We start from the raw sequence: 26,699 nt of genomic DNA, 5'->3' as shown, positions 1-26,699 counted from the left end.
ACACTGAAATATAAAGCATTAGGGAGGAAAAAAAAACCTTTTTTTTAACTGTCAGGGCAATCCTTTTCTTTTTTTCTTTGCCCTGCAATGTGCAGTGCACTAGGCCAGGTAGGACAGAGTTATTTTTCTTCAAAGATCTTTTTTTTTAAGACAACCTATGCAAATGATGTCGTTGCAGTGAAAAATCCCAGTTTTGTATAGCAGATGCTATCTGGCAGGATTTCCTGCTAGGTGATGTGTATCTAGTGCCATTTTTTTCTTTTGTTTTAAAGATGCCTTTTTTTGTCTGTGCTCTAGTCAAATGAAAAACTTGTCCTTTGTTGCTTGACTTTATTTCTTGATTTAGATACAAGCAGTAAGAGATATTGCACATGGTTTCATACTTTCCATTTATATTTGGACATGGGTTGCTACATGGTGTTGTAAGGGTATGGGTCACTTGGGCAACCATCTACCCAGATAAATCTAGTGACCTTTCTTGTAAACAGCACTTAAAAAACAGTGTCTGCTTTGAACTAAGTAAATTCTGACTTAGTCACTCCAGTGTTAATTATGAAGAGAGATCATGTTATGTTTTAATGTAGGTATGAGACTCTTAAAAAAAAAAATAAAAACCAAGAAACCCTGGGATCTTTCTGTAAACAGAATATCTCCTTTAACCAGATATTTTAAGTTGGATCATTAAACCTCTCCCCAGAGCTCAGTAGTGCCAATTCATCTTTTAATTAGTTTTTCTGAGGAAGAGGGATATTGACTTGGTTGTGAATGCACCCTGCTCTCTGGAAGGATTTCAACTCAATCCACTTTCTGGTTTTATGGACAAGAACGGAAATCAGCTCCTTAAAACTTCACCCTAATTCTCAAACTTCAGTTCTTAAACAGCACTGTCAGTTATCAATCTTTGGAATACTTCCCTGCCATATTTGAGGACTGTTTTAACTATTTGATGGCTACCTTTAGCATGTCTGGAGACAGGGAATCTTCAATCTTCTTTGTGCAAGTCAAAATTGTCACTTAAATTTGGCACTTAAAACGGAATCCCTTGTCAGCATCTTGGTGCTAAACCTGGTATTGAACCAGAGTGTAATGAACTCCTTTTCCTTTCCAGATTTCTTTGGTGGTAACAAAAAGCCCCTTGCTGAAGGGTAGGGTTGAAGTGCAGAGGGAGGGATGGGTGATGAACGTGTGAAGGAAGCACTGAGCATTCCTGACTTGTTTTCCAGCAAGTCCCAGTCCCCCCTGTTTTCAGGGTCACCCTTACAGATATTGTTCCCCAGTGCTTGGCTCACTGACAGTAGAAATAAGTAAATAAATCAGAGTAGAGAGGCAAGACCATGAACTGACAGTGGGTTGATTTGTCATTTCAAATATCCTGAAAACAAAAAAGTACCTGTGTTTCTGTGTCAAAACTATTACCAAATCTATCTGAAATTATAATAATCTCTGACAGTTTAACAACATCACGGGTTATAAAAAGCATCAGGGTAAATTCCTTTTCTCAGTTTTTGCATGTGATGGGGGAGCAGCAAATTCCCTTTTCCTCAAATTCTGCCCAGTGCTGCTGGTGCTGCACACCCAGGGATGAGGGGACGTTTCCAAATTGGAGGGCAGAGCCCTGTGCTGTCAACTGGAGTTGAGATCCTTTCAGGGCAGCAACAGGAGAGGATTTGTTTGTTCCTACTTCAGAGTTTTCTGCAGAAAATAATGAGAACCCTAGAGTCTGTCCTGGAATGACAAAATCCTTTGCTTCTGTAGAAAAGTGAACAACTATTTAAAAAAGGAAAAGGGGGGAGGAGGAGGGATTAGCATGGAGACTATAACTGTGTTACCTGAAAAGCACCAGCCAGTCATGGGGTATTCTGAAAATAGCTGTGATCAAATCTAGTTTTAATTTTTCACAGTGGTTTAGATAGGATAATTCTGGCATGTGTTTGAGTAAAATATATTTAAAATAATATTGCTCCGGCACCTTTTGCTGTCCAGAACAGAGCAGTGTTGGGGTATCTGTAATATCAGAGTTCTTATATTTTGTAGTGGTAATTTTTTTGCAGTGGATTATTGAAGAAATAATTGGGGACTTTATTCACGGGCTTTCTATAAAGGATATAAAATATCCTTTGATATTTGCCCTAAAGGCAGGTATCAAGCTGCTCTTCAGGAGCAGATCTCGTGGGCTCTGGTGGGCTGAGCAGAGGTTGTCCCCAGTCACAGCCTGGGATGTGTCAGTGGCATGGTGTCCCTGTCCCAGGAGAGCTGCAGAGCAGCCCTGCAGGTGCTGGGGTGTCGGGGTGTACCTTTGGTGCATAACCTGTGCATGATGAGCGCGTTGTTTGGCACGGCACAGCCGGCCAGGAGCGTGCCAAGCTCTGATAAGCAGTGCCATCTAGGGTTGAGCCTGGCCAGGAGCTCATCCTCAGAGCCTGGCTGAGCACTCAGCCCCAGCCCAGCGCTGGAAGGTGTCCAAGGGCAGAGTGTGTCATTACTCACACAGAAATAGGGTTTTCTTTAGATGATAATATGTGTTTTAAAAGTACTGAACAGCACACCCTGAATCTTAGCAAGAACTTTTAATCCTTGTGTTGTATCTAGAACACATACCTGTGCCAGGGAGATTTAAGGTTGTTTTTGCTGGGTCTGTGATGTTACGTGAAGTCTGGGGTGTTCCATGGTGTGCTGGGAGGGGATGAAGCGTTTGGGTTCTTTAGAACCAGAGGATGTTACCTTCTGGCTGCTGCATGTGGGAGAACTTCTGCTTGGGGAAAAGTTACTGCATATAATTGAAGAGGAATAATGGAGTTTGATCATATGGCTCAGCAGACCTACCCACACCAGATGAGTTTCCCAAAAGTCACTGGGCATCCTGTCTGGGTCGTGATGGCACTGCAAACCTTATCTTTTTCAGAGGTGGGATTGGAATTAAAAATATCACCCTTTCCATGGGGCAACGTTTGAAGTTCAGAGCAGCAGAGGCCTCTCACAGCTCATTCATGTTTATGCCATGCATCTCCATTCCTCCTGCTTTGCTGCTGAGGCATTCCTTAGGGGCAATGTCTGTGGAAAAGTCAACTGCAGAACTGACCCAAAAGGAAGAAAAGAATTTGTTTTACAGATGAGGTTTGTGTGTAGCTTTGGGGGAACTCATTAAACTTGATTGCAGATGCTCTGGTCTTGTCAGCACCATCCAGAAAGGCCTTGTGGTTTAGGCTTTGGATTGCAGTTTTCCACAAACACCCACATTATTTTAGGGTAAAGAGCTGAGGAAGGTGCCAGTGTTGAAGTTCTGTCCTGTTGTTCTGTGCCCAGAGTGCCCGGTTTGGGACCCACACTGCAGTCATGGTGCTTGCTGGGGACACTTGAGCACAGCCTTTGCACAAAGCCAGCCCCAGCCCTGCTACCTCTATCCACACACAAAGTGCTGCCTTTCTTCAGGAGCCAGTTCCCATCTGCTGGGGGTGCCTGTGGGCAGGCTTAGGTTTGCATTAATTTTCAGCAATGTTTAAGTTCAAATGATTCTAACTTAAAACTCCAAAATCATACTTTAGTGGACAGAAACAACTTCCCAAAATGCTGAGCAGTTTGTGCCACCTTCTGTTGCGAAATCATAGCAATGCTCTGTGGATTTTATTATTTTCTGCTACTGGGAGGTTTTTCTGGGTGGAAAACCCTCACTATGGTGAAGGAATGGAGTGAGTTTATGTGAGGAGAGGGGCTGGAGGAACAGAGCCACATGTATCAGGTGCAGCTTGTGCTCTGCAGTTCTTGTGAATTTTGTGGGCTTGAAGGGCCCCTTCTGACCCATGTACCCAACCTTGGTTCAGCTTTCAGTTCATATTGAAAATTATTAATTTTCCAAGGAATTTAGTTGCCTTTTAGTTGTGTGCTTTAGCCAGGGGGCTTGACAGTGAGCTCAACCTACTTAAAAGGTAGTTATTTTAGAGATGTCCTCCACCCCACCCTAAAGCAGCAAGCGTGGTTTGCCTTGGCATTCCAGATCCTTGCTTCTTCCTGTTGGAATTTCTCTATTTGCTAGCTTCAGGCTTGCTGATTTCCTTATTTGTTTAATTTTTTTTTAACCCTTCATTTTTTTTTCCCTCTGAAAACAAGTGGTATAAACTTCTTCAGCATGTTCTTTCTTGGCTCTCCTGATCAAATGACTAAAGGCTGGAGTGGGAAGAATGTCTGGCCTTCAAGTCTGTGATCTGCTGATTCATAGATAAATATCCTATAAAATACATAGTTGAGCTGCTCTAAGTTTAGGGCTGAATATTCTTTCATGATCTGTTTGGGAAAGCAGCCACAACTTGAGTCAGACTTTCCAGTTCAGTATGTCTTGGTTCCAGTATGATTAAGTTCATCAGCCTGACTGAAAATGAAGTCCTGGTTCTTGCTCCTGTGTGCTGAACTCATCCAAGTGTCCTTACACTGTTTGGAGAGCCAGATGAGCCAGCCTTGATATCCCCCTGGCAAAGCTGCATCACTGTGAACCTCAAACAGAAATATTTGTGATCCTGGAGCATTTGAAACTCATTCTTGCAGGGGCCCAATTAAATAAATTAGGCCTGGATTCAAAGTATTCCAAAGAAAAATCTGTCTATCAAACTGTTTAAGAGTCTGGGCAAAGAAAAGCCCAAAAGCTCTTTTCCCCCCCTTTTTTTCCCTGCCCCCAAAAGGGAAGTTCAGAGAGGAACTGGTCTGTGTAAGTTTTTAGTTCTCTGTGGTGAAGAAAATAAATGTTTTTGTAAAATTTGCACATGTGGGGAAAGAGAGAAAAGAGAACAATGAAGATGAGTGCTGAACACAGTGATACGTGGTCCCTGCTTGGTTTTTTGTGGAAAAAAATAATTATGTAGCAAAATAAATTATGTACAGTCTGAGAAGCACTTGTTTTCTTTCTTGATCTTGTTAAAGCATTTCTTAACACAATGGCTTTTTTTCTCAAGTATTAGCATTAATTACTGAAAATGTTAATAGGTTTTGTGGATTGTACAAGTGGGAAGACTAACAACAACCTGATATTTCAAAAGAAAATAATATTCAATCCTCTAGATTCAAAGATAATTCAGGAAAGTAATAAAAGCTTGTGAAATCATATGGAAGAAAGCTTTATGTCACTTCACTCCTTCATCAGATAGAAAGCAAATACCTCATTTCATCGGCCAAAACTCTGTGTCTTGGAAATGACCCTGTAATTTTTTCTTTTTCAAGTCCCTGACTTTCATTTCAGTGGTCTCTTCTTCCCCTCCTGGAGCAGAAATCCCACACCCTCTGTGTCTCAGTGCCTTCTGGCACTCGGGGCTGCTGCTTCCTGCAGTCAGCATGCACCAACCATCACTCTGTAAATCACACACTGCAGGGCTTCATTAAAAATTTGGAGAACCATCTTATGACTGGGCTGATGATCTCATTTTATCCATACATGGTACTTATTAAATAAATACCTTTGAAGCATAGGAAACCGTCTGGGAGCCGACTTGTGTTTCTTCCTCTGCACTGTTATCTTAATTTGATTGGTAGGACAGAAGTCCTGAAAATACTTTCTAAGGGAAATATACATTGAAAATAAAGCAGTGCTATTCTTAGCTCTCTTTGCAAACTTCCTACTTTTTTTTTTCCCTTATTTTTTTTTTTCTGGCATTCTGTTTTTTCTTTCCCCTTGTGACTGCTGTTCTTCAGGTGCTTTAACTTTGTATGTACCCTGATTTCCCCTGAGGGGAGGATTTGGTGAAGTCCTGAGCACGTTTCAGACCTGGCTCCAAGGCAACAGGAGGTTTTCCAAGAACGAGTTCTGGCCGTTTCTATGAGAGCCCTTGTCAGCACATTTTTTACCGTAATGGAACGGTGAACAAACCCGAGTATTTTTGGTAACAGTGGTACACCACACCTCCAGGGAGCCCGTCCTTTGAGGATGGGTGAGCTTGGAGACTCTTGTGCTTCACTCATGAGGAAGGGTTTGTGCAAACAGGCTGGGACAGAAGTTCTCAGGAGTGAGCTCTTATTGTTTCAGCAGGAAAAACACTCAGCCTCTCACCTTCTGTGGTTATTCACTGGTTACCTGGAAGTCAGAGCCATGAAACCTGACTGAAGGTGTCGTCTCCTCAGTTTTGGGCTCCTTTGGAGGCATGCAAAGGAGAGATCCTGCCCTTGTGGGCACACTGGATGGCAGGAATCTCCAGCTTGATGTGCTGCTGAGAAGGAAGGGCCCGTCACCCTGACTGTGTCCTTGTCCCAGCACAGCACTGGGGCTCCCCACAAAGTTCCCCCATCATGACCTCTCAGTGCTGTACCAACTTTGCAATGGAAATGCCCCTTCTGAGCATCCCAAAGAATGATTTTGGCTGTTCCTCCTTAATTCAGACTGTGTCACTGCTTTGGCAGAGTGTTGCTTGCAGCTCTTAGCTGTCAGGCCTTGTAGAAGGCTCCTGTGTTAATAAAGTCAACAAATGCTTTGCACAATGACGTAGCTACTTGTCTAAGTCTTAATTTTTACATATTGCTGTTGTTACCTGTGCAGAGCCAGGCTCTGTATTGACAAAGGGAACAGCAGCTGGAAAACTCCTGATGAAGAGGAGGAGGAGGAACCAACCACCCAACATTTAGCCCAGCCTTGCTGCACATTGTGTTCTGGACTTCCCAAATTGGATTGAACATTTTGATTGAAAAGATTGTCAGCACTATGCAAATGAGAGGGAGAAGTGAAAGTGCATCTCGTGCAAGTAATTCCTATGTAGATAATTTGCCATAAAAATTTATATTGCAGTCCTTAAAACCTTCAGAGATTTATTCTGTCTAGGGAAAGGTGATTTATATGGTATTAAAACACTTTTTATGTTCCAGTCCTTTAGATTTAATGTTTATTGCCTATAAAAATGAAATCTTCCTGTGGATATTTAAAAGTTTTGGTACTGTGTGAAATATATATTCAGCTTAGAATCTGAAATGCTTTAGAGATGCAGTAAATAAGTGATGGAGTGTTACCTCAGGTTCACCAGCCTCGGCAGTCCAGCCTTACTCCAGGGCTGAATCCATTATGTAGGTGGCATTCTGCTTACCTTAGACATATGGTAAAGGAGAGCATGTAATGACAGAAGTAATGTGTAATTTTGTCATTCTGTTTTGGCTGATTATTTAGGGCACTTTATTTGTTTTTTTTGACTGATGTGCGTAGTCAGTATAGAAATGCAGCAGTAGCTTTATTCCTTACCCACAAAGGGCTGGATTAAAGCACAGGATTTGGGCACACTGCAGGAGTGTCAGAAGAAGGAAGGGCATTTTGCATCATTTCTCTAAATACCCTTTACCCGTGGTAATGGGGGAGCAGGACCAGCAGGGTGGGGCTGCCCTGTGGATAGATGGGCAAGGAGGAGGCTATTTCTCATCTAATTGTTGGTGATTTTTGCTATCTCTGTTATTGTCTGGGCAGAGACAGAGAAGAAACTGTACTGCTTTGAAAGCATGATTCCCAACCTCACCCTCTCCCCTTTCACCATGGACAATTTTCTAGCACATAATCTGTCTGTCTAGAAATGTACCAAATACAAAGCATGGAGGATAGAGCAGCAGATCAAGTGAGGCTTTACACAAAAATAGGAAAGTGTGTGTAGGTGGTTGTTTTGCCTTGTAGCTTCTGTAATGGTGGTGCCCTGGAGAAGTAACTGAGGTAACACGCTCTGCTTCTTCCCAAACATTTCCCAGCGTTTCAGGGTCCATCCCACTGCAAACACCAGCCTGTTCAACCCCAAACAGTGTCCTGCTGTGTGCTGAGGGAGATTGAGGAAAGGCTGGCAAGTCCTTTGGGGAATTTTTCATCTGCAGCTGCAGGTGGATCACTGCACATGGAGCACAAAGATTAAAGATTGATTTACAGTCAGGTAGTTCATACACCCGGAGATGATGTGCGGAATAGCGCTGAGGGCTCACCAGCAGTGCTTCATTTACATCAAACAGCAGGCAGCTATCCCTTCCCAAATTGCTGTTTTCTAGCAGGAATCTAACATTCCTGTGGGTGCCTGGCTGGATTCCCCTGGAGCCCCAAGCCCTGGTCCCCGGCGTTCTCACACCTCTGCCTTCTCCCCGTGTGGGAAGGGATGGGATGCAACCGGGATGTCGCAAGAGCAGGCAGCCAAGGGGATGGCAGCAGTTCAAGAGGAACTCTGGTGAAACTTCCCAGGGCTGTAACTGTCTGTGCCCCGGCACGTGAAAGCCAAGGAAGCATTGGAGTAGCAGTAAAAGTCAGGGATGTAAATGCAGCACTTGATGCTGCATGTTCGGCAAAGGTGTTTTGTTTGGTGTTTAGAGGAGCAGCAAACCAGGTGTCCCCAGGTCTGAGTGGGTAAGGCAGCTCTCAGAATTGGAGAGACAACAAAACATACCAAAGAAGTATCTGAATAAAACCTTTATTTAGAAAATACACAACCAACCAACCTCCCAACAAAACCTAACGCACCCCTCCCCTCCATTTTTATTCTTGTCTGCAGAAGAACTTTGGGAGGCCAGGATCATATTCTAAATGTTGTCTTGCTAGGTGTTGTGAAAGAAGTGCTTATGGGGTTGAGAAATACAATTTATTAAACTTAAGTGAAAAACAATAGCTGAAAAAATACTCAGGCATTAGCTGGTGGTTGTTAGTCTTGGTTCCCTCATTGTTGAGGTTTACACCTCTAACCTGAAGTGACCGCTGCGTTTCAGGCTTTCTCTTCCCCCAGTGCTGGTTCTATGGATCCAGAAAATTTTCTGCAAGGTGTTCTCAGTCATCTGCTTTGGATGCCTGTCCATAATGAAAAAAATTACTCTCACGTTTTTTTGTGTACTGAAATCTGAAAATCCTTAAGAGGTTTTTAGGCTCTCTGGGATGCTGCTGTCAAAGCAGATGTCTGCAGATGTCTTTGTGTAGAAAAAAATGACTGTTTTATTTAGATTACCCTTTGTACTTATCACCCAGATACACTTCCAAAACTCAGTTCTGGTGGTCTGATAATTCTATGGTTTTGTTAAGTTTCACATTTGTTCACTTGCTGCTTTTGCAATAAGCTTAGTAGCTGCATGCACACCCTGAAATGAGTTTTCTTTTAAATACATAGATGTTCTTTAGCTACCTCTTATTTTTGTCTTTTCCTAATCATGAAAGATCTAAACTGAGCAAGAGAGAAAATCTCTCAAAGTGAAATCTCTATTGTTTGATACAATGTGTAGCATGTTGTGTCATCTCAAAAAAGGCATTTTTGGATCGGTTTCATATTGTCAGGCCTGGGGCTTTATAGTGTTCCATCCGTTTTCTCAGCAGAAGTGTTTGCTGGCATTTGGATGAGGGTGTCCAACCTCTTGTCTGCATATATGAAAGCTAAAATTTGGCTTCTCTTCAAGAGTGTCTAGATAAAGGATGGAGGTACTAGAGGCACTGAATCTGAGAGTAGCTCAGAGGTAATCCAGCTATTTATTTGTGGTTTGCTGAAAAAGCACATGGGGATGGAGAATGGCAACAGCGACTTCAGGCTCTTCACTAAAAACCTGCAGTCTGCTGCTTTAGGTCACGAAATTGAGTACTGGTTTGGGGTCAAAAATGTGTTTCTGATTAAATACATAATATAGATAGGAAATTGTTCATGAGGAACTGAGTTTTGTTCCTAAAGGACTCTGATAATCCTAGAATCATAAAACAGTTGGGAAGGCACCTTGAAGATCATCTACTTGGTTTCAGCCAGAGCAAAAGAGAAGAGAGGTATTTCCATTTTATCAGAAAGTGGTGCTCTTTATTTCAGTTTTCATACAGGAGAGGGAGATGTGTGTGTATTTATATATGGACTGAAAATCGCTGTATGACAGAGTGCCTGGCAAAGACACAAACATAAATGATTTCTTGGTAACGAGATCACTTGTGTCCCTGGTACATCATCTACCTCCCCAAACTGTCGGGAAGCAAAAATTACTGTATTGGAGATAACTGTATTTGTAGTTTCTTTCTGAGCATGGGGAGGGAATGAAGTAATCTGTTCCATCAGCTTGTAAAACTGAGCTAATTAACAGACAATCAGCACTGATTGAGACAGCTGCATTCTTTACTGCGGGATTGTAAACACTGAGTCTTACAGAATTGTTTTTACTGCCCTAAAGTGCAAGAAATTGAAATTGTATTTGATAGCCAAAATTAAGGACTTTTTAGTGCCAGTGTATCATAGTGAGGTTGACAGTGGCACTGCAGCTAAATCTGTTGTTTTCATTCTAGGGTGATTTGTTACATTGAATAGTGGAGGAATTCTGTAAATTACCATCAAACATTTATTTTTTTCTGGTTAAAAAAGTGTTTTAGCTGTCCTGTCTGCCTTAATTGTGATCATGGAGCGAGTTGATATTGGCTGTCCATGGCTTGATGCCTCCTTGGAGGCATCTCCTGGTTGGAAATGCCAGATTGGCAATGTTAAGAAACTATTTTATAAATGCCTTTCTTAATATGTCACTACTGCAAGGTCTTTAAATATTTCCTGATGTACAGTTTAGGGTATGCTATTAGAAATGCTGGTTTAAAAACAGTCAGTCCATGTTAAAAATACAGAGAATAGTCCTTGTGGCTCTGAACCAGCACCATTATTAGCATGAAGCATGTTAGTTTTTGTTAAATGCAGTTCTGGCTGCTGTCATCTCCAATCCAGCCTCCTTGTGACTGTACATCAGCTAATTTTACTTCATGAGTCAATTCTGCTATTTTCCTTTTCATGTCACAGAAAATGAGCTGAACTAAGTACTGCAATATGTTGTTGGGAAACACCTAGAAAAGGCATTCTGCATTCCACCGCCTCTGCCTCTTGATTTCAGTTCAGTTGGTATCTATTTATGCTGGACTGCAATCATCCAGATTAAACATAAAAACCTGTGAAAAAATCTCTGAAAGGCTTCAAAATCTGATCTTCTCTTTAATTATCCAAAATATATCGCGTTTGCTATTGGCATTAAATGCCAGATACACATTTCTCGTGTGTTGTCATGCCGAACTGAGTCAATGTTTGGGATTTAGATCAGAAAGGATACTAAGATACCTAAATGGGACTTTTTAGTAGCAGGAAAAGCCTAAATAAAGAAATTGTTGCATTTTTGTTTCCTATTTATATCTATAATTTTTTAGAAAACATCCACCAATTGCATTCACAGGCAACTTCTCAAAAAAAGCTGTATTTTTCCCATCATGGGAAACTGCCTAAACCTTACAGCAATGCCCAGAAAGTCAACAAACTCAGACCAAGGGAGGAAGCATGTTAGTCAGGAGTCAAGGACCGTTCCCTGGAAACCCTCTGCCAAATTCTCTTCCTGCTTAAATTGTTTATCAAACAGCAATTTCGTTTGCCAGTAATTTCTCTTCTGATCTTGTTTTTGTTACTACTGATTTCTTAACACAAGTTCCCCATCCAGCTTCCTCTGTGTCCCTGTCCCGTGCCTGCTGCTCCGTGGGGCTGCTGAACAGCTCTTCCACAGGGAGCCCAGACCTCCAGTGAAGGAAAAAAAAAATCAGAATTTAAATGTGTCCCTGGCTCAGCAATAAAAGGGAAGGTGAAATTGGGCCTGCTACAAGGGAGCCACCGGACAGCATTTCCATTATATATTTTATAGGTTTTCCCTAGTGCACATGCCTGTGGTTTAGGATTTTTAACTTACAACAACAAAAAATTCCAAGTTATGCCTAGCCTCATCTTTCCAAACCATATTTGTCATGTTAGGATAGTTTATTCATCCATTATCCCATTTCTGCAATGCCCAAAAACATGAGAAGGGAGCAAAACATGAGGTGATTAGTTCAAGTCCATGGTAATTTTTTCCCATCCCTGAAGGAATTACTTTGTTGAAATGTGGTTTTAAAACTATTTTTAGGTTGCTTTTTCAGTGTGTATTTATACTTTTGTTGGTAAATATTTTATATCCCAATGTTAGGAAACAGCTGAAGTAGCTTTGAGATTGGAAATCTCATTTGTAGACTGAAGGATTATTGAGTGGTGGTTGGGATGGACTCAGCCTGTAATGGTTAACCTTGTTAAAAAAAATTAAAATTAATAACACTTTTCATCAAATAAAAATAGTGAATTGTTCTTCTAGAAAACAGCATAGTTAGGAGTTGGGAGAAGTTGACTAGAAACTGAGCCAGAAGTTCGTTTTCATTTAGAATAAAAACAAAAACCTTGAGTTTACCTTTTTTTTTTTCCCCCCCAAACAGCAAGTTCCCAGAACTCACACTGAAACACACCTGTGTGTGTGTATATATATTATTGATTTATTGGTGGCAACCTGTATAGCAAGTTATAAATCCTGGTCTGTGTTCCAGGACGTGCCTTGCTTAAAGCCTGGTCATGCTTCATTTACCAGCACAGCTTAGGCTGGAAACGGGAGTAACTCAATACTTTAAATGATGTAACAGAGCTTAGTTAAAGAGTTGAACTTTCTGATATTTAAACCACTCTTTTAAGACTATGTTTTACTTTGATCTGTGCTCAAAAGAATTATTTAATGTAGCTCGTGAATCTGATCTTTCTTGGAAGTAAGACATTTGCTGAAGGTGTGTTATTACAAAATGGCAGCGTAATCCCCTTCCCCCTGAGCACAGGCTGCTGCATTTGGGCTTCAGACAAATTCAGACTTATTCATCAGTTAATTGTCTTTTATTTTATACATTTTTCCAGCTTAAGGGCCAAACTCTTTTTCAAATCGCCTACCAAAAATTTCATTTGTGGATCACAGTCCTGTGCATCTCCTGTCTGGTTTGCTGGGATGAGAACCATGGTTGAGCTGTTGGTTTTCCCTTCTCCATTCCCTGTCACCCCGTGTGCGTGGAGGCCTGAGGGGACAGGGGACATTCCTCCTGCCCCTCCTGGCTGTGGCAGTGGTGGAGGGGATGGGAAGGGCAGCCTGGCCCTGGTGGCCGTGATCTCCAGCCTGGTTTTTATGTTCACCACGGGGTAATTGGCTGCTGTGGTGTGGTCAGAGCTATGGTCAGTGTGGCCGCTGGCTTTGTGCTTTGGTCAGCCTTTGATCAAGCAGCGAGATAGGAGGGCAGGCAGATGGGCTTTACACTGGGTCTTGCCCAGGCAAGGGCTGTGCAAGCAGCATTGAGTTTCCTTTGGTTTCCCATCATTTATTTTATTTGACAGAAGAAGATGCAGTTTGAATCCCCACCACCCTGTAGCTGCCCTGAAAGTCACAAATACAAAGCTGAGGCATTTTTTTTTGTTTCTTTCACAGTGATTAACCAGCATGTACATGATGAATTTAATTGTATCTGTAGAAAGCCAGCACAGGGCAGTTGAGCAGGTGTTCACAGGGTTGTATTGTGATTTTACACCAGAACCAGTGGATGGTGGGTGAGCAGATTGCTCCAAGCTGGAGCAGCCCTCACCACTTCCCACTGTCCCCTTGCTATATCCGAAACCCTCCCTTCTGGGAAGCCTCACTGCAGCAACACTTAAATTAACTCATTACTTTATGGCTTTTTCTGTTGTAGGTATTGAAGGAACTGGTCTGAACTTTTGCTTTTAAGTGGAAGAGTGTGAAAATGATGGTGTGGGAAGTGGGTGAAGCTGTAGGCAGCTCCCCAGCGGGACAGGAGCCGCCTGGCTGGGGATGTGCTGTGCTTGCAAAGCCAAGGGAGCCTCTCCCCAGCAAACACTCACTTTTTAGGAAATTTATGTCCTTCCAAAGTGTGGTGAACTGCAATGCAGAGTCAAGCAGAGCGTTAAGTAACTGGTGGAGTGGGTTTGCTGACAGATTCTCTGCCGGGTATCGAGCCCAGACTGCGGGTCTTTGGGTGAGGTAATGGAAGCCGGTGGTTTCACACTGTGGAGCTGCCCTGGGAGAGCAGCTTGGGAGAAGGTTGGGAAAGGAGCAGGATGGGGGATGCAGAGAGCAGGGAGTGCTGCTGGGCCTGCGAAAATCCACCCTCCAGTGGGATTTAGCTCACCCAGTGCTCGAGGTGAATGGTGCTGCTGTAGGGCTGAGGGGAGGGTGGGCCTGATGGGAACAAAGGGATTGGTCTGGGGTAGAAACTGAGGAACAGGAGGAGGAGAGAAGCTTTGGGGTGAAGATTGAGGGTGCTGTGAACAAAGCCTGAGCCTTATTTCTGGAGAGAGGTCAGAGCACATCACCCACATGTTGCCACTGTGAGCAGGGCTGGAGACCCTCGGGCCTGGGACTTGTGCAGTCATTCTGCACCTGGCTTTGGGGAGGATGGAAAGGGAGTAAATAATGCTGGAAGAAGAAAAACTGCCTTTTGAAACAAATAGGCAATGTTTCATTATTTTCTTGAGTGAGAGAAAAGGCTTGTTCAGTTCAGTACAGGCCTTGGGCATTGGATAGTCTCCAGTTCTTAGCATTTTCTAAAAAGTTTCAAATTCAAGGTGTAGAAGAAAAGACAGGAATAATTATCTTGGCTCTGGCACTGCCAAGCTTTTCCCCTCGCACTGCATTTCTTGCTGGCATCAATATTTGTGTGGCTTCTTTTTGCTGATTGTAGCTCCTTTTGAAAAGCCAGTTCTATCTTTCCCCTCTTGCAAGATAGTTTGATAGGCTTTGCCTACATTTGTTGCACTTGCTGTTGTTGTTGTGAGCAGACAAAGCCACAACACCCCCTCTTTTTACATTTTCATTTTGGGTTTTATTTTTTTTAAAATTAGCCTGCTAATTAAGATAATTTTATCGATGGCTCCATTGGCACCTGTGTTCTTGCTTTGTTCTGTGCAGTGGCCACCACGCACATTGACTCCCTGTCCCAAAAGCATTGCATAGAGCCCTAAATTTGTTCCAGTTAAAGCTTGTTTAAAAATTTACTTGGAGTCAAATTACTTCAGTATGCGGAAATAAAACGTGTTTATTGAAATTTTCTAATTCTGTGTGTGAAAAGGTACTTGCCTCAGTTTGCCAAGTGGCAAAATGCTTCTCTAGAAATGTGTTTTAATGCTTGTGGATGTTTACTATGTTTTTTCCTTCCTCTGGGAGTGTAAATTACAGGTATTCTGTTGTTTGTTATTTGTTCAGCAGTCACTGTTGAGTTATAAGATGGGATCGTGGTTCTTGAGATGTTGTGCTCTTGTTGAATTGTCTGGTCTTTCCTTTTGCTTGTTTTAGAACGGGGCTTTACAGCAAGGCTGAGACGAACTCTGCTCCCAGAATCCTTACAAAATATTTTACCTTCCTAAGCACTTTCAGTTTAAACTGGGGCTGGCGTTTTACAGTCAAAACAGACATTAATAAAAATTCCCATTGTCAGCTCTCTCTGGTTTCTCACCCAGTCATAACCTAGAGCTTTATCAGGTGAATGTGGCTTTGTTTTTCCAGAGGAACACACCAAGCTTGCAAAGCATTTTATAATTTCTGAAATATTTCTGAAATACTTACATTATTGGTACATTGGCTTGTGGGCAGGTGCAAACGATGGGGTTTTGAGACTGAAGGGTGGATTGCCTCATGGAGCAATCAGGGAAATGTAAAATTTCCCCAAGACAAGTAGGCTGCGCGTGTGCAGAGTTGTGCCAGACACTTCTACTCTGGTGTCATCCTGGCACTGGGAAATTTTCCTTTAATAGGAAATTAAAAATTGCGAAAAGCTACATTGAGAGCTTTGATAGATCTGACAAATGCAGTCCTGTGAGAGGATGAAAACAGAATTGAAACTTCTGAAAACTCCTTTCAGTAGCAGATTATCAGTAGATTGGGGAACTGATTGAACTGGTGATAAATACCTTAAGAACACAAAAACAGGATTTTGGGGGAAGTGGTTAATGCTGCATTTACTGGTAGAAAATTCCTGATCTACATGAAGTTGTGGTTTGTGTCGGTTCCTGTAATAAGTATAATGAGGTTTATGGTAAATCACAGAATCATTAAGGCTGGAAAAGACCTCTGAGATCATCAAGTCCAGCCTGTGACTGATCTCTGCCTTGACAAAACCAGAGCACTGAGTGCCACATCCAGTTGTTTCTTGAACCTTTCCAGGGATGGGGACTCCACCACCTCCCTGGGCAGTCCATTCCAATGCTTGACCACCTTTTCTATGAAAAAATTCTTCCTGGTGTCCTTTTGATCTCTGCCCCCATGCTTAAAGCTTTCAAAGGCACAGTTTAGACTTTGCATCCATGTCTGGAAGCCTACCAGGAAATAATCAGTTTGTCTTAAAGTTGTGATATGTGTTTCTTGCTCTACTGTAGGAGCTTTTTGGTAAATGCAGCAAGGATTAAACATTTAAATATGGGAGAATTACAAAAGTTTGGGATACAGTTATGTCAAAAGATGGTTATTACAGGTTTTTGTAGCTTTTTCCATGTGGGCCATGGGAATACTGGTTTGAAGCAGAGATTGAGGACTGGTTATGGTTGTTGGAGCAGCTTTTGGGGGAATTGGGATCCTGAAGTGTGGTGTTTTCTTTGGTTGCGAAATGCCCAGGGCAGGGCAGTGGCCAGTAACTGTTACAAGTGGGTGAGGGAACAGAAACTTCATAAATAGTCAAGAAAGTTCCATTTCTTTCCGAAATTGTTTCCTTAAGTGAGTAATTTTTAGGACTGTACTTTGCGAGCAGCCACCCAGCAGCTCTCAGGTGTCAGGCATGGAAGGGCTGACTTTGAATCTTCGTATAATGGAAAGGAAAAACCTTGTTGTGCTGAAGTGGTCTGGGGTGCAGACTTGCTGCTGGGTGATTATGAAAGAATGCATCTGGTAGGCAAAGACATGTCAGCCATAAAGGAAAACAACCTTGAAATTCACCTGCAGTTTCCTAATTATTTGGGGTCAACTTAATTGCAGGCTGGTGCCAAGAAGGGGGATTCCACAGCCCCCTCACTCCAGCTGTGTTTTCCCACTCCTGTTGTAATGGTGCAACTCCTCGTGGGCACAGCTGGGCCCTGAACAGGGAGCTGATCCAGTGCAGCAGAAATTAGGAAGGGAAGGATGGGATATTTTCAGCAGGATCCCTCTGCTCTGGTGGGTCCCATGGCAGCCATGCATGGGGTGACACAGGCAGGATGAACAGGGAGTCTAACAGGGTCTGGAAGTACCTGAGAACATAAATTCACTCCAAGGTGATTGTTGTTACATTGGATAGAGGATTGACCCTCCTAGTTATAGATTTTTTTATTTTGATATTGCCTGAAAGAAAGCTTTTAATGTTTGTTTTCTGGGGATTGCTTCCAATGACTCCCACACTTAGGAGCATAAGACTTTCTTGTCTCCTCTCCTCCCACTGCCTCCCTCCCACCCCCAGTAAATTTGTTGAAATGGGTCAAAGTAGAAACCCTGGAGAGAGTTCTTTAGTTATCTCTGAACTGTGCCTGCCCTAAATCGATGGGACTTTGGGGCAGGAGGAGGGATAATGGTCTTGCTCGTTCTCTCAAGATGTGCTCCAAGCAGTGACTCCCTTTCTGCAGGTGGCTCTTTTGGGCCAGAAAGTTCATTAGCCAGTGTTGAATCAGTGGAACTGAAGCTTCCAGGCTTTGAATCCTTTTCCAGAGCCAGGTCACTGCTGCAGCACCTTTGAGCCCTGGTTTTTGTTTGCTTTTCATTGGAACCCTTTTGATTTCAAAGGTGTGAAGGATGATACTGAGACATGGGCTCCTATTTTTGACTCTCCAACACACTTTTCTCTGTGCAGAATTATATCTCCTTTTACTTGTTATCTATTTAGAGAATGATTGCGAGGCTTGGGAAAGTCTGAGTGTTTCACAGTACTCAGGTTTGAAATATTGAAGTTGCTACTATTTGCTTCTTAAAATGAGCTTGTTTGCAGAAATAATGCATTGGCCACATTAATTTTTTTTTTGAGGTTGGGCTATCTCATGAGATTGAATTGCAAAAGTATAAAAAATCTGCCAGTAGTCCTTGTGGGTTGTAATCCTATATCTATTATTAGGTTTAAATAAATGAAACTTGCATTGTACACGGTTCAGATCAAGTAAGGAAGAAAAGATTAGCAATTTTCCAAACAGTTTTGATTTGGGTCTTATTAACTATGACATGGCTTGAAGATTTAATACCTTATTCTGTATCAGATCACAGGGTTAGATACCTGCTGCTCCTCAGCTGGAATTGCATCTTACGCTCTCAGTTGCTCATCAGTGCAAGATCTGGAGCTCGTGGGCTCCAGCCCCCAGAGTCAGCTCAGTGCAATGGTGTGCTGGCAGTTCTCCTTGGCAACGTCTGTGCCTGATATGTCACAGAAGGAAATGTTTTGTGGGGAGGAATTATCAGACCTGCCCCAGAAGGAATTCAGAAAGTAATGGGAAGGCGCCTGGTGTAAGTGCGCTGTGGCACCGGTATCAATCAGGCAGTGAGGGTGAGAAAGTCCTTTGTCATTTGCTACCTGACTTTTCATTGCAGTACAAAATATGGAATTTAATAATTTTTTAATCAGTTCTTTTCTTTCTTGTCTCTAAGCTTGGAAGCACAGGTCTTTAAAAGCCTCGCTTTTCCATCGGTCAGGTTCCTTGCTAGCACTCGATATTGGAAACCAAAGCACTCGGCTCTTTGCTCCACTGAAATTCCCTCTTACTTCATGATTTGTGTTTTCTTTGCTTGGCTCTAAATGTGTGCTTCCTTTTTAAATATAGTTTTCCAAGTTTCTGGCCGTACCAGATTGTTTATATTTTTTAAAAGCCTTCTGCTTAGCCGTTATATTGCTCTTTATAGTTCTGCTTAACCACATTGGTTTCTGTTGCTCTTTTTTCTTGCATAAACTTAGCTGGGATGAATTTCAAATGTGGTTTATCCAACTGTTAAGTATTTCCCACTTTTCTGCAATAGATTTCACATATGTTTCAGAATTCCAAACCAAGATCTGGTGGACATATTGCCCTGTTTCTTTACTCAAAGTCAGATATAGAAGGATTTTTAAGCATTTCAGTGACAATATTTAGGTCACTGGTTCCAGCACGCTGCTTGGCTTCAAATCCATTTGTCATATTCAGCTGGTTTCCAAGGATTAGGATAACTGTCCATATATTTATTTTAAAAAATTATAATTTTATGGTAATAAACCTACAGGGGGAAAATATTATTGGTCCTCTTGAGTTGGGAACTCAAAAGGTTTTTTATTTTCCATCTAGAGATCAAACTGTGGAGTTACATAACATGTCCATCCATCCAGAATTTACATTTAGCCATTCAAAAATGTATCTAAAGTTAGGAATTAGGCTTTTCAGAATATTTAGATAGTAGTATTTGTATCTAGTAACAAGTCAGCAACTTGACCACCTATTTGGGGTCTGGTATCACACTTGATGTAAGGTCCCAGGTTTGTGCTTTTGGTCCCTTACAGGTGGTTGAGTTATGAACAAATTCCAGAAATGTGGCAAATTTCTGGTGGAGAATATTGGGAGTTTTGCCAGGCAGGTTGGAGAGGGATGAGGTGAAAGTAGTCTTGCTCTAGCATTTTGTTCTCACTTCTCATGAACTTTTCCCATAGCCAGGTTTTTCTCTTTTTGAATTAATAAGAGGATAAAGGAGTGCCAAGTTTCTTTTATGAATTCTTGATTCTTTCAGTGACTCGGGGAATGATGTCTGTAGCTGAATGGAGGGGTTTGCCTTTATTTTTTCATATTACATGGAAAATACAGCAGAAGAGGCACAGACTGACACAGAAGATTGAGTATTGTTGGTTTATGCACTGATAAATGACCCATTCAGTCTATTATGATGACATTTGGAAGCACAACACTGAGTGGAGGAATTGGGATGGGGATAACATGGAAAAGCTGGAAAACAGTGGGACCTGTGCTTCAGCTCAGTAGAAAGTGTTGGAAGATACTCTGACATTCATCAGGTGCTTAAAAAAAGATATGTTCTGGAGAGGAAATGGAGATACTTGCTAATAACCTTGGAGGAATAGCTTCCAATAATAGGAAAAGATAATTTTGTATTCAAATAAGGCAAGACTTAAAAAGAGCATATAATATGGAATTATATACAGCATGTCATAGGAGATTAAGAGTGACTGAAGTGAACCAGTCCAGATTCAAATATAAGGTCAACCAATATTTGAATTAATAGATTTTTATAATAGGATAACTCAAAATAGGGAAAACCAGTATCTTTAAAAAGCAGGCAGGTGAAAATATTTTGAATATGTCCAAGATTTGTAATCTTCACTGAACTTGGGAATTTATTAGGAGGTGGGTATTGTGTGCCATTGCTGCTGTCCTGTGTAATGCTGGGGTGGAGCCATGAATAGTTTTGAGAAAAAATGGTGATGTTTTGGTTGCAAGAGGGAATCCAAAAGGTTGTAGAGCTTCATTTGCTGTTATTCAGGATGTCAGATCTCTGGAAGCCTGGTGCTTGTTCTGTGCTGCTCTCCAGCCCTTCCATCTCTGTATTCCCAACAACATGATGTATGTATGAGGATTTTGGGAGGTTTTTTTATTTCTGTGACAAACAGAGCTCTGACTGTATTTTTTATTTATTTAAATTTGTTTGTTTGTTTGTTTATGTTCCTTTTTCTTAACAGAGAGAGCTCGATACCACAGCAACAATATTGGCGAACCGGCAAGATGAAAGTGAGCAGTCCAGGAAAAAACTTATTGAGCAAAGTCGTGAGTTCAAGAAAAACACTCCAGAGGTAAGAGAAAAGCTATCCCAGTCTCTTGCTGTAGTAGATGGTCTTAGGCATGTGGAAGTGATGATTTCTTCTTAATGGTTTATTTCTATAATTTTCTTGTATGTATTGCCAGGTTCTTATCTAAACCCGCTTATCTCTGGTGTTTTCATCATCAGGGAGCTTTTGTGTTCTGTAAATACTGAAATGTGGATTGGTGTTTTCAAACAGGCCTGCTCTAAATCACATAATAATGTAAAACCTGGAGAATTGTAAAAAAAAAAAAAAATTCTTCACCAATCCAAACTCTTGGAGCACTTGGATGTAGAAAGTGACATTTTGCTGCCTAAATAAATCTATATCAAGGCCATAACTTCAAAGATGCTCATTTTTCCATCAAAAATCAAATTAAGTTTCGCTGTTGATTTCACTGGAAACACAAGGTCAGGGCTGAGCCAAACTCCCCTGGGAGGATGTGCAGGAGCACAAGGTGTGGGGTAAAACCAGTGGGCAAACTGGGCAAGGTGAATATTACGTGTGAGAAGCTGGGAGTGTTTAAACTCCTCACTGCAGTTACCTCAAACCCACAGATAATCTCACTTGGTTCCCTGCTGAAAGCAGAGCAGTGCTCAGGGCTGGCTGGCTCCTCTGTTTGTTTTGTGGATTTGGGTATTTTTTTCCCTGCTGATTGCCAGCAATCTGTTCATCCAGGAATGTTGTGGCGTTTCAAAGCCAGTTCCAGATAACTGATATGCCAGCACCAACTCCTTCCAAGGCTCTTCCTGGGAGGGGAGCAGCAGGCAGCTCTCCTAACCTTTAGTGCTGCTTCTCCAGCAGCAGATGCTGCTCTGCTTCCTGCGGCTGCAGAGGGAGGGCTGTTAACCCAGAGAGGGGGAAAGGGAAGGTGGGAGCAGGAGGGACTCGTGGGGAAGAGGCAGAGTTGTTCATCTGGTGCCTTTAGGAGGCTTTGTGGGGCAGAAATCAGTGCTCTTTGAAGAAGAGAGAATTTGGGGGCTGCAGCTTTGAAGGAACAGGACTTTTTTTAAAAGGAGTCAAAGAATTCGAAGAATGAGTTCAGGAGCTGTGAAAGGGTGAGTTGATTCCCTTTGCAAACTATTGGGAAGGGAAGGAGAGAAGTGAAAGAACATGGAGATTATAGGAAATTGTACAGAATCCAGAAAATACATGGAATTCTAACGATTTTCAATTGTTTGCTAGAAGCTTAAGTTCATACTACAAAACCTAACTTGTTTCCTGCTGCCTTCCTTTTTTTCCTGTAAACAAAATGACAAATTCTTCAGAATGTCACTGTAGCTGCCAGTTCCCATCTGATGGCATGTTACAGATTTCAGGAGGATTTCTTTGAGCCAGTTTTATTTCTCTGGAGCAGAAGGGGAGCAACAAACAAAAACCCTCAAGACACTCCACTTTTTAATTGCATTGTGAGAGCACCTTGATAACTCAGTGGGAGAGGAATGTACAGAGGCAAACAGATCCTCTTGTAATTACTTTAAGAGATATAGTAGGAAATGATATGCAGTTAGTCCTTTCCAGTAAGGAGGATACAGAAGTTAAATTGTTTCATGGGAAGGTTTTAAATATTATTTCACAAAATACAATTTGGTAGCCTCTATTGTGTTCCAGAATACGCAAGTTTTATTTATTCACGGCTACATTCAAAACAACACTCTGAACATCTCCAGTATTTGAGAAAATGGGGATCTCTGCTAGGTTCTACATCCTCATCTTTTGTTCTGGGACCCCTGTGAAACCACGTTCCTTTATGACCTTGCTTGAATTTTTTAGGTTCTCTCTTTGACTGCCTTCTCTGCCTTGGTGCTCTTCTGCAGCTTTTTGAAGATAACTTCTACTTTCTGTGGCAGAGAAAGAATGAAAATGGCATCAAAGAATTAGAAGAAAGCATCTGAACTGTAGGAATAGGCAGCTGTAGCCAACTTGAGATGTAGTTTTGCCCCCAGGGGCATGGAGGGAGCTCAGATGTGGAAGGTCTGTCCTGTGCAAGGGATTTGGTGTGGTAATGTGGGTGTCCAGCTATCCTTGCTGGAAAACTGCACTGGATTTCCTCCTTACACAAAACTTACAGCTTGTGCAGTGTGTGTTCACCTTCAGCTGTTTTTTGCACTCCCAAAAAGCAGGGAGGTTTGTGAACATTTCTCAAAACTTCAGCAGTTTTGGGAGGCAGTTGGAAATCAGAAGGCAGGATCAGTAACTGCAGCTTTGTCTGGAAACCTCCCCAGGAAAAACCTCCCCAGGGAAACATCCTTGAGGTGGACAGGGAATGCACAGGGATCCACTGGCATCTCCAAACTGATACATTTGAGTTCCTAAAACAGCCAACGTGCTCTTTTTCATAACAAAAGAGTTCTGTGGCAGCAAACAAGCCAGGATGCAGAATGTTCGTCAGATAAATAAATAACCCAGTGTACAGCTCATTTTAAATTTCCACAATGAAGTAACAACTTTCTTGGCATTAAAAGAAGAAACAAAGCCACAAAGATGGAATTGTTAAATGTAACAATCTGTTTCAGAATTGTACTTTCCATTTTGTCTTTCATCCTGCTTGCATCCCTGTCAGTGCAGCCCTGGTTTAGGCTGTGCCAGCATCTCTTTTCCTCTGCCCTTGCCAGTCCCACCATAAATCAGGAGACAAGTGTGGATTGCCTTGACTTTCCTATTCATTGCTGCCTCTGGACTTTCCATAATTTTGGCTTGAAAGTTATCTCCTGTGCAGCAGAAAAGGATTCAAAAAATGGCTAATGAAGCTGAGGATATTTCTGTTTCTTTTTACTTTAAAAATTATGACAGGTCTATTTGGGTCATTTCTGCCTTCCTTGCAAATTATCAAATTGCTGCAAAAGCAATACAATGTTTTCATGTTTGGAGGAATGACCCTAGGGCTTTTGATATTTAAAAATGTTAAAATACTATTTCTGTCTTGGCATACTGGGAGATGACTCTGGGAAGAAGTAGCTCATGTTTGGAAACTTTATGTGAACAGAAAATTCAGCAGTTTGTGCAGAAACTTTCAGAAAGGGTTCTTAACCTGTTATGGCAAAAAATACTTTTTACCTCCTCACACCTTTTTGGAGGTCATGTCAGACCTGCTGCTCATAGATGTTTTGGTGTATTTTCAGTCTCAATTTGTTTCCCCCCGAGCAGCTACTGTGGAAGGCTGAGACTGGTCAGGAGATTACTTGAAACATCAATTTTACATGACTGTTACTTGGAAGACATCTCAAAATATATCATGTGAATTGCCAGCCTGCATCAGATATTGTTTTCTTACAGTGACAAATCCTGAACTGTCATGACCAACTGTGGTATTTCTGGGGTATTTTAACCTCTGTGAAATTCTTGTTTTACTTAATTCTGTCCTCATATGCCAATTCTGGTATGAATAATGGAATGTTTGAATGACCACCTTTGAGAACTTGGGTTTTTGAGTCTCTAAATAATTCCAGGTGCACAGGTTAGTAATTTTTAGCATGAAGTGCAGATAGCTCCTAGTGTTGATAACCTTGCTTTTGTTTTGATTCTTAGTTCAGTAACCACTTTTTGCTTACCTATTTCTGTTTTAAACATTGAAAAGCTTATCTAATACTTCCTCTTTTAAGCCTGTTTAACCTGTAACTCTCCATTGCTTTTCTCTAGGATTTGGCCTCATAAACCAGGTAATAATTGAGCTGTGGGGTTATTACCAGGCTCAGCTGAGCCAGGGGTCATTAAACTGGGCACAAGACAAAAGACCAGCCTGGGAGGGGAAATGAAATACGCAACTGATTTTGTAATGGGAGATCCTGAGCTCTGCAAAATCAGGCAGATGTGAGGTGCCTGCATAAAGGCCAGGTTTAGAGACAGGAGCTTGCCCTGTTGCTGTGGGCCCTGGTTTTTTATCCTGATGGATAAAATGGTAAATTAGATGGGTGATTCCTCAGAGTTTTTGCCTTTTGCAGTTTGTGGGTTGTAAATAAACTCAACTGGTGAGATTGAGAAAGTCAAGATTCCCTTTAAATGCCCAAATTCCCATCCAAATCCTGTGAAGCAGATTAAAGGTTCAGTGGGCAGAGTCACAGAGGGATGTGGGAGGACCTCTAAGCACAGAAACATTCTCAGAGATGCTCTGGAAAATGGAATATGGGAAAGTGCTAGAAAACAAAATAATACCTGAACACTGACTGGGTGGAGGGGGCAGCCTGCTGACTGAGCCCTTGGTTAATCTCAAATAAATGACATTTACCTGCCTACATCAAAGCTGTTTTCTATCAGTGTCACCCCAGCCATCCCTGTCACCCCCATCCTGCCCCATCAGAGTTCTGCAGTGTCCCAAAGAGAAAGAAAGATGCCTGTAAAATCTTCTGTTACACAAGGAATGGTCTTATTCCTCATGTTGTGTGTCAAGGTGACGCATATCTTTAAGATCCACAAGCTTTTTCTTTTTTTTATAAAAAAAAATCTCATTTTAATTGCAAGTCATAAGGAGCAAAAGGAATTTAAGAGTTATTATGGAAGGGCTCAGCTTTTCAAGGTGCAAAACACTTAAATTCTTTGTTTCCAGTGTTTCTGGAGTATTCTATTGAAATATCCAGACTCTACAGCAAAAGATAATTAAATTAAGGGTAAAAAAAATAAAATAATTTGGCTGCTTGACTTAGTTCTTGAAATGAGAGCAGGATCTTCAGAATTGTGGGTAATGTTGATTCCCAGTGACTTTGGACAGTCAACTTCGGTCTAGTCTGTGTGACAAAGTGGAAATAATAACAAAATCTACTGAAAACACACAGTCTGTCTGAGGATAATTGATGTTCTCAGTGTCTGTGTACAGAGGGGTGAATATTGATTTGCTGCCATCTACAGCTGGGTTGTTCCATTCCTTTTATTGTTTTCTTTTTTCCTCCCCTCCTCCTTTTTCCTTTTCCCACTTTCCCCCTCTTTTTCTTCTCTTCTTCCCTTTTCCCTTTTTTTTTCCCCTTTTTGATGAATACCTCTCCTTTAGGGTAATATTTAGGTGCCATGTCCTACCCTCCCACATTTTTATTCTTAAGAGCTTTGTTTACCAGGTAAACGAGTTTTAGGATAATTTGTACTACATTGGCTTGGTATTTCAAAAGCTAAATGGAGAAGTATATTATTATTATTATTATTATTATTATTATTATTATGGGACTTTTCCAGAAAAGTATTAAAATCTATCTCCATATCTTTAAATGGGATGTAAACACCAGTCTTGTTAACAGAGGGGTTAAATCAGATCTAACCTTATCCTGGACACATTATTTAATACATATTTCACTTTATCATATTCTCTTTGTTCACAGGAAACCCATCAGTGTTCCTAACATCTATTTCTATATTATTTCTTGCTGCCTTTTAATTGGAAGTGAGAGAGCACTAAAACAATTATAATTCACAGTTGTATTTTTCAAGGATTCTCCTAAAACTGACTTTCACTGACCACATTGACCATTCCTGCCATACTCAGTAAACTTCATTAATTTCTTTTTTTAAATAATTGTCTTTATTGTCTTAACTTGTGTTGTTCCCAGCAGGGCAGCAGAATCTGTGCAATTTATTTGGGAATAACAGGGCTTGAGAAAGTCCTTTTAGCAAATGAGGCCATATTTGGGGGATTATTGCTATGTAGGATTTCATAGTTCATGATTATCAGACAGCATTTGTTAAGGTCTGAAATCCAGGAAAAGAGTTCTCCTGTCCTGCAGAAGTCATGATTGTGTTGTGTGTTGTTATTAGGCAGGGAAGTTTCATTTAAAGCACTTTGAGTTACTGTTTCTCTATTTGCTTTCATGATACCCTTAAATCAATTTTCTACAACACATTTACCTCAAAAGTCTTTTATGGAAATCTGAAAATATACAGGCAATTACTTTATTCAAGAGTTCCAGAAATATTCAAGAGGGGGACACATCTGATGCAACCAAACTCATTAGAGCAGTTGAACAGATTAATTCCTCTGAAGTCACTTGCTGTTAGTAATGTAGATTTATTTCATTTGAGCATTTTTCTGGTCATTCTTAAGAGCTGAAGAATTCACTTTTCTTCTCCCAGCACTGTCACAGGTATTGGATTTCAGCAATGCCAAGGGTGCAGCGTTTTCCACTGCAGAAAAGGAGAAAAGGGG

General features: G+C 41.4%; 1 protein-coding gene across 8 annotated transcripts in view; it reads left to right on the top strand.

The window, feature by feature from the left end:
- Positions 1 to 26,699, top strand: part of CUX1 (cut like homeobox 1) — a 264,573-nt gene that overhangs the window by 28,923 nt on the left and 208,951 nt on the right. For all 8 annotated transcript variants that reach the window (XR_001331653.2, XM_005525853.3, XM_088066159.1 and 5 more), the window contains exon 2: positions 20,456 to 20,566. Coding sequence is in view for 7 of the 8 variants with exons in the window: in XM_005525853.3 (XP_005525910.1) it covers positions 20,456 to 20,566 (111 nt within the window). In the remaining variant the exon portion in view is untranslated. The remainder of the gene's footprint in view (positions 1 to 20,455; positions 20,567 to 26,699) is intronic.

Source organism: Pseudopodoces humilis, chromosome 23, assembly GCF_049639895.1.
Source record: "Pseudopodoces humilis isolate 2021_Gansu_Grassland_sample_001 chromosome 23, ASM4963989v1, whole genome shotgun sequence".
NCBI lineage: Eukaryota > Metazoa > Chordata > Aves > Passeriformes > Paridae > Pseudopodoces > Pseudopodoces humilis.
This window is presented reverse-complemented; position numbering and strand designations above follow the sequence as displayed.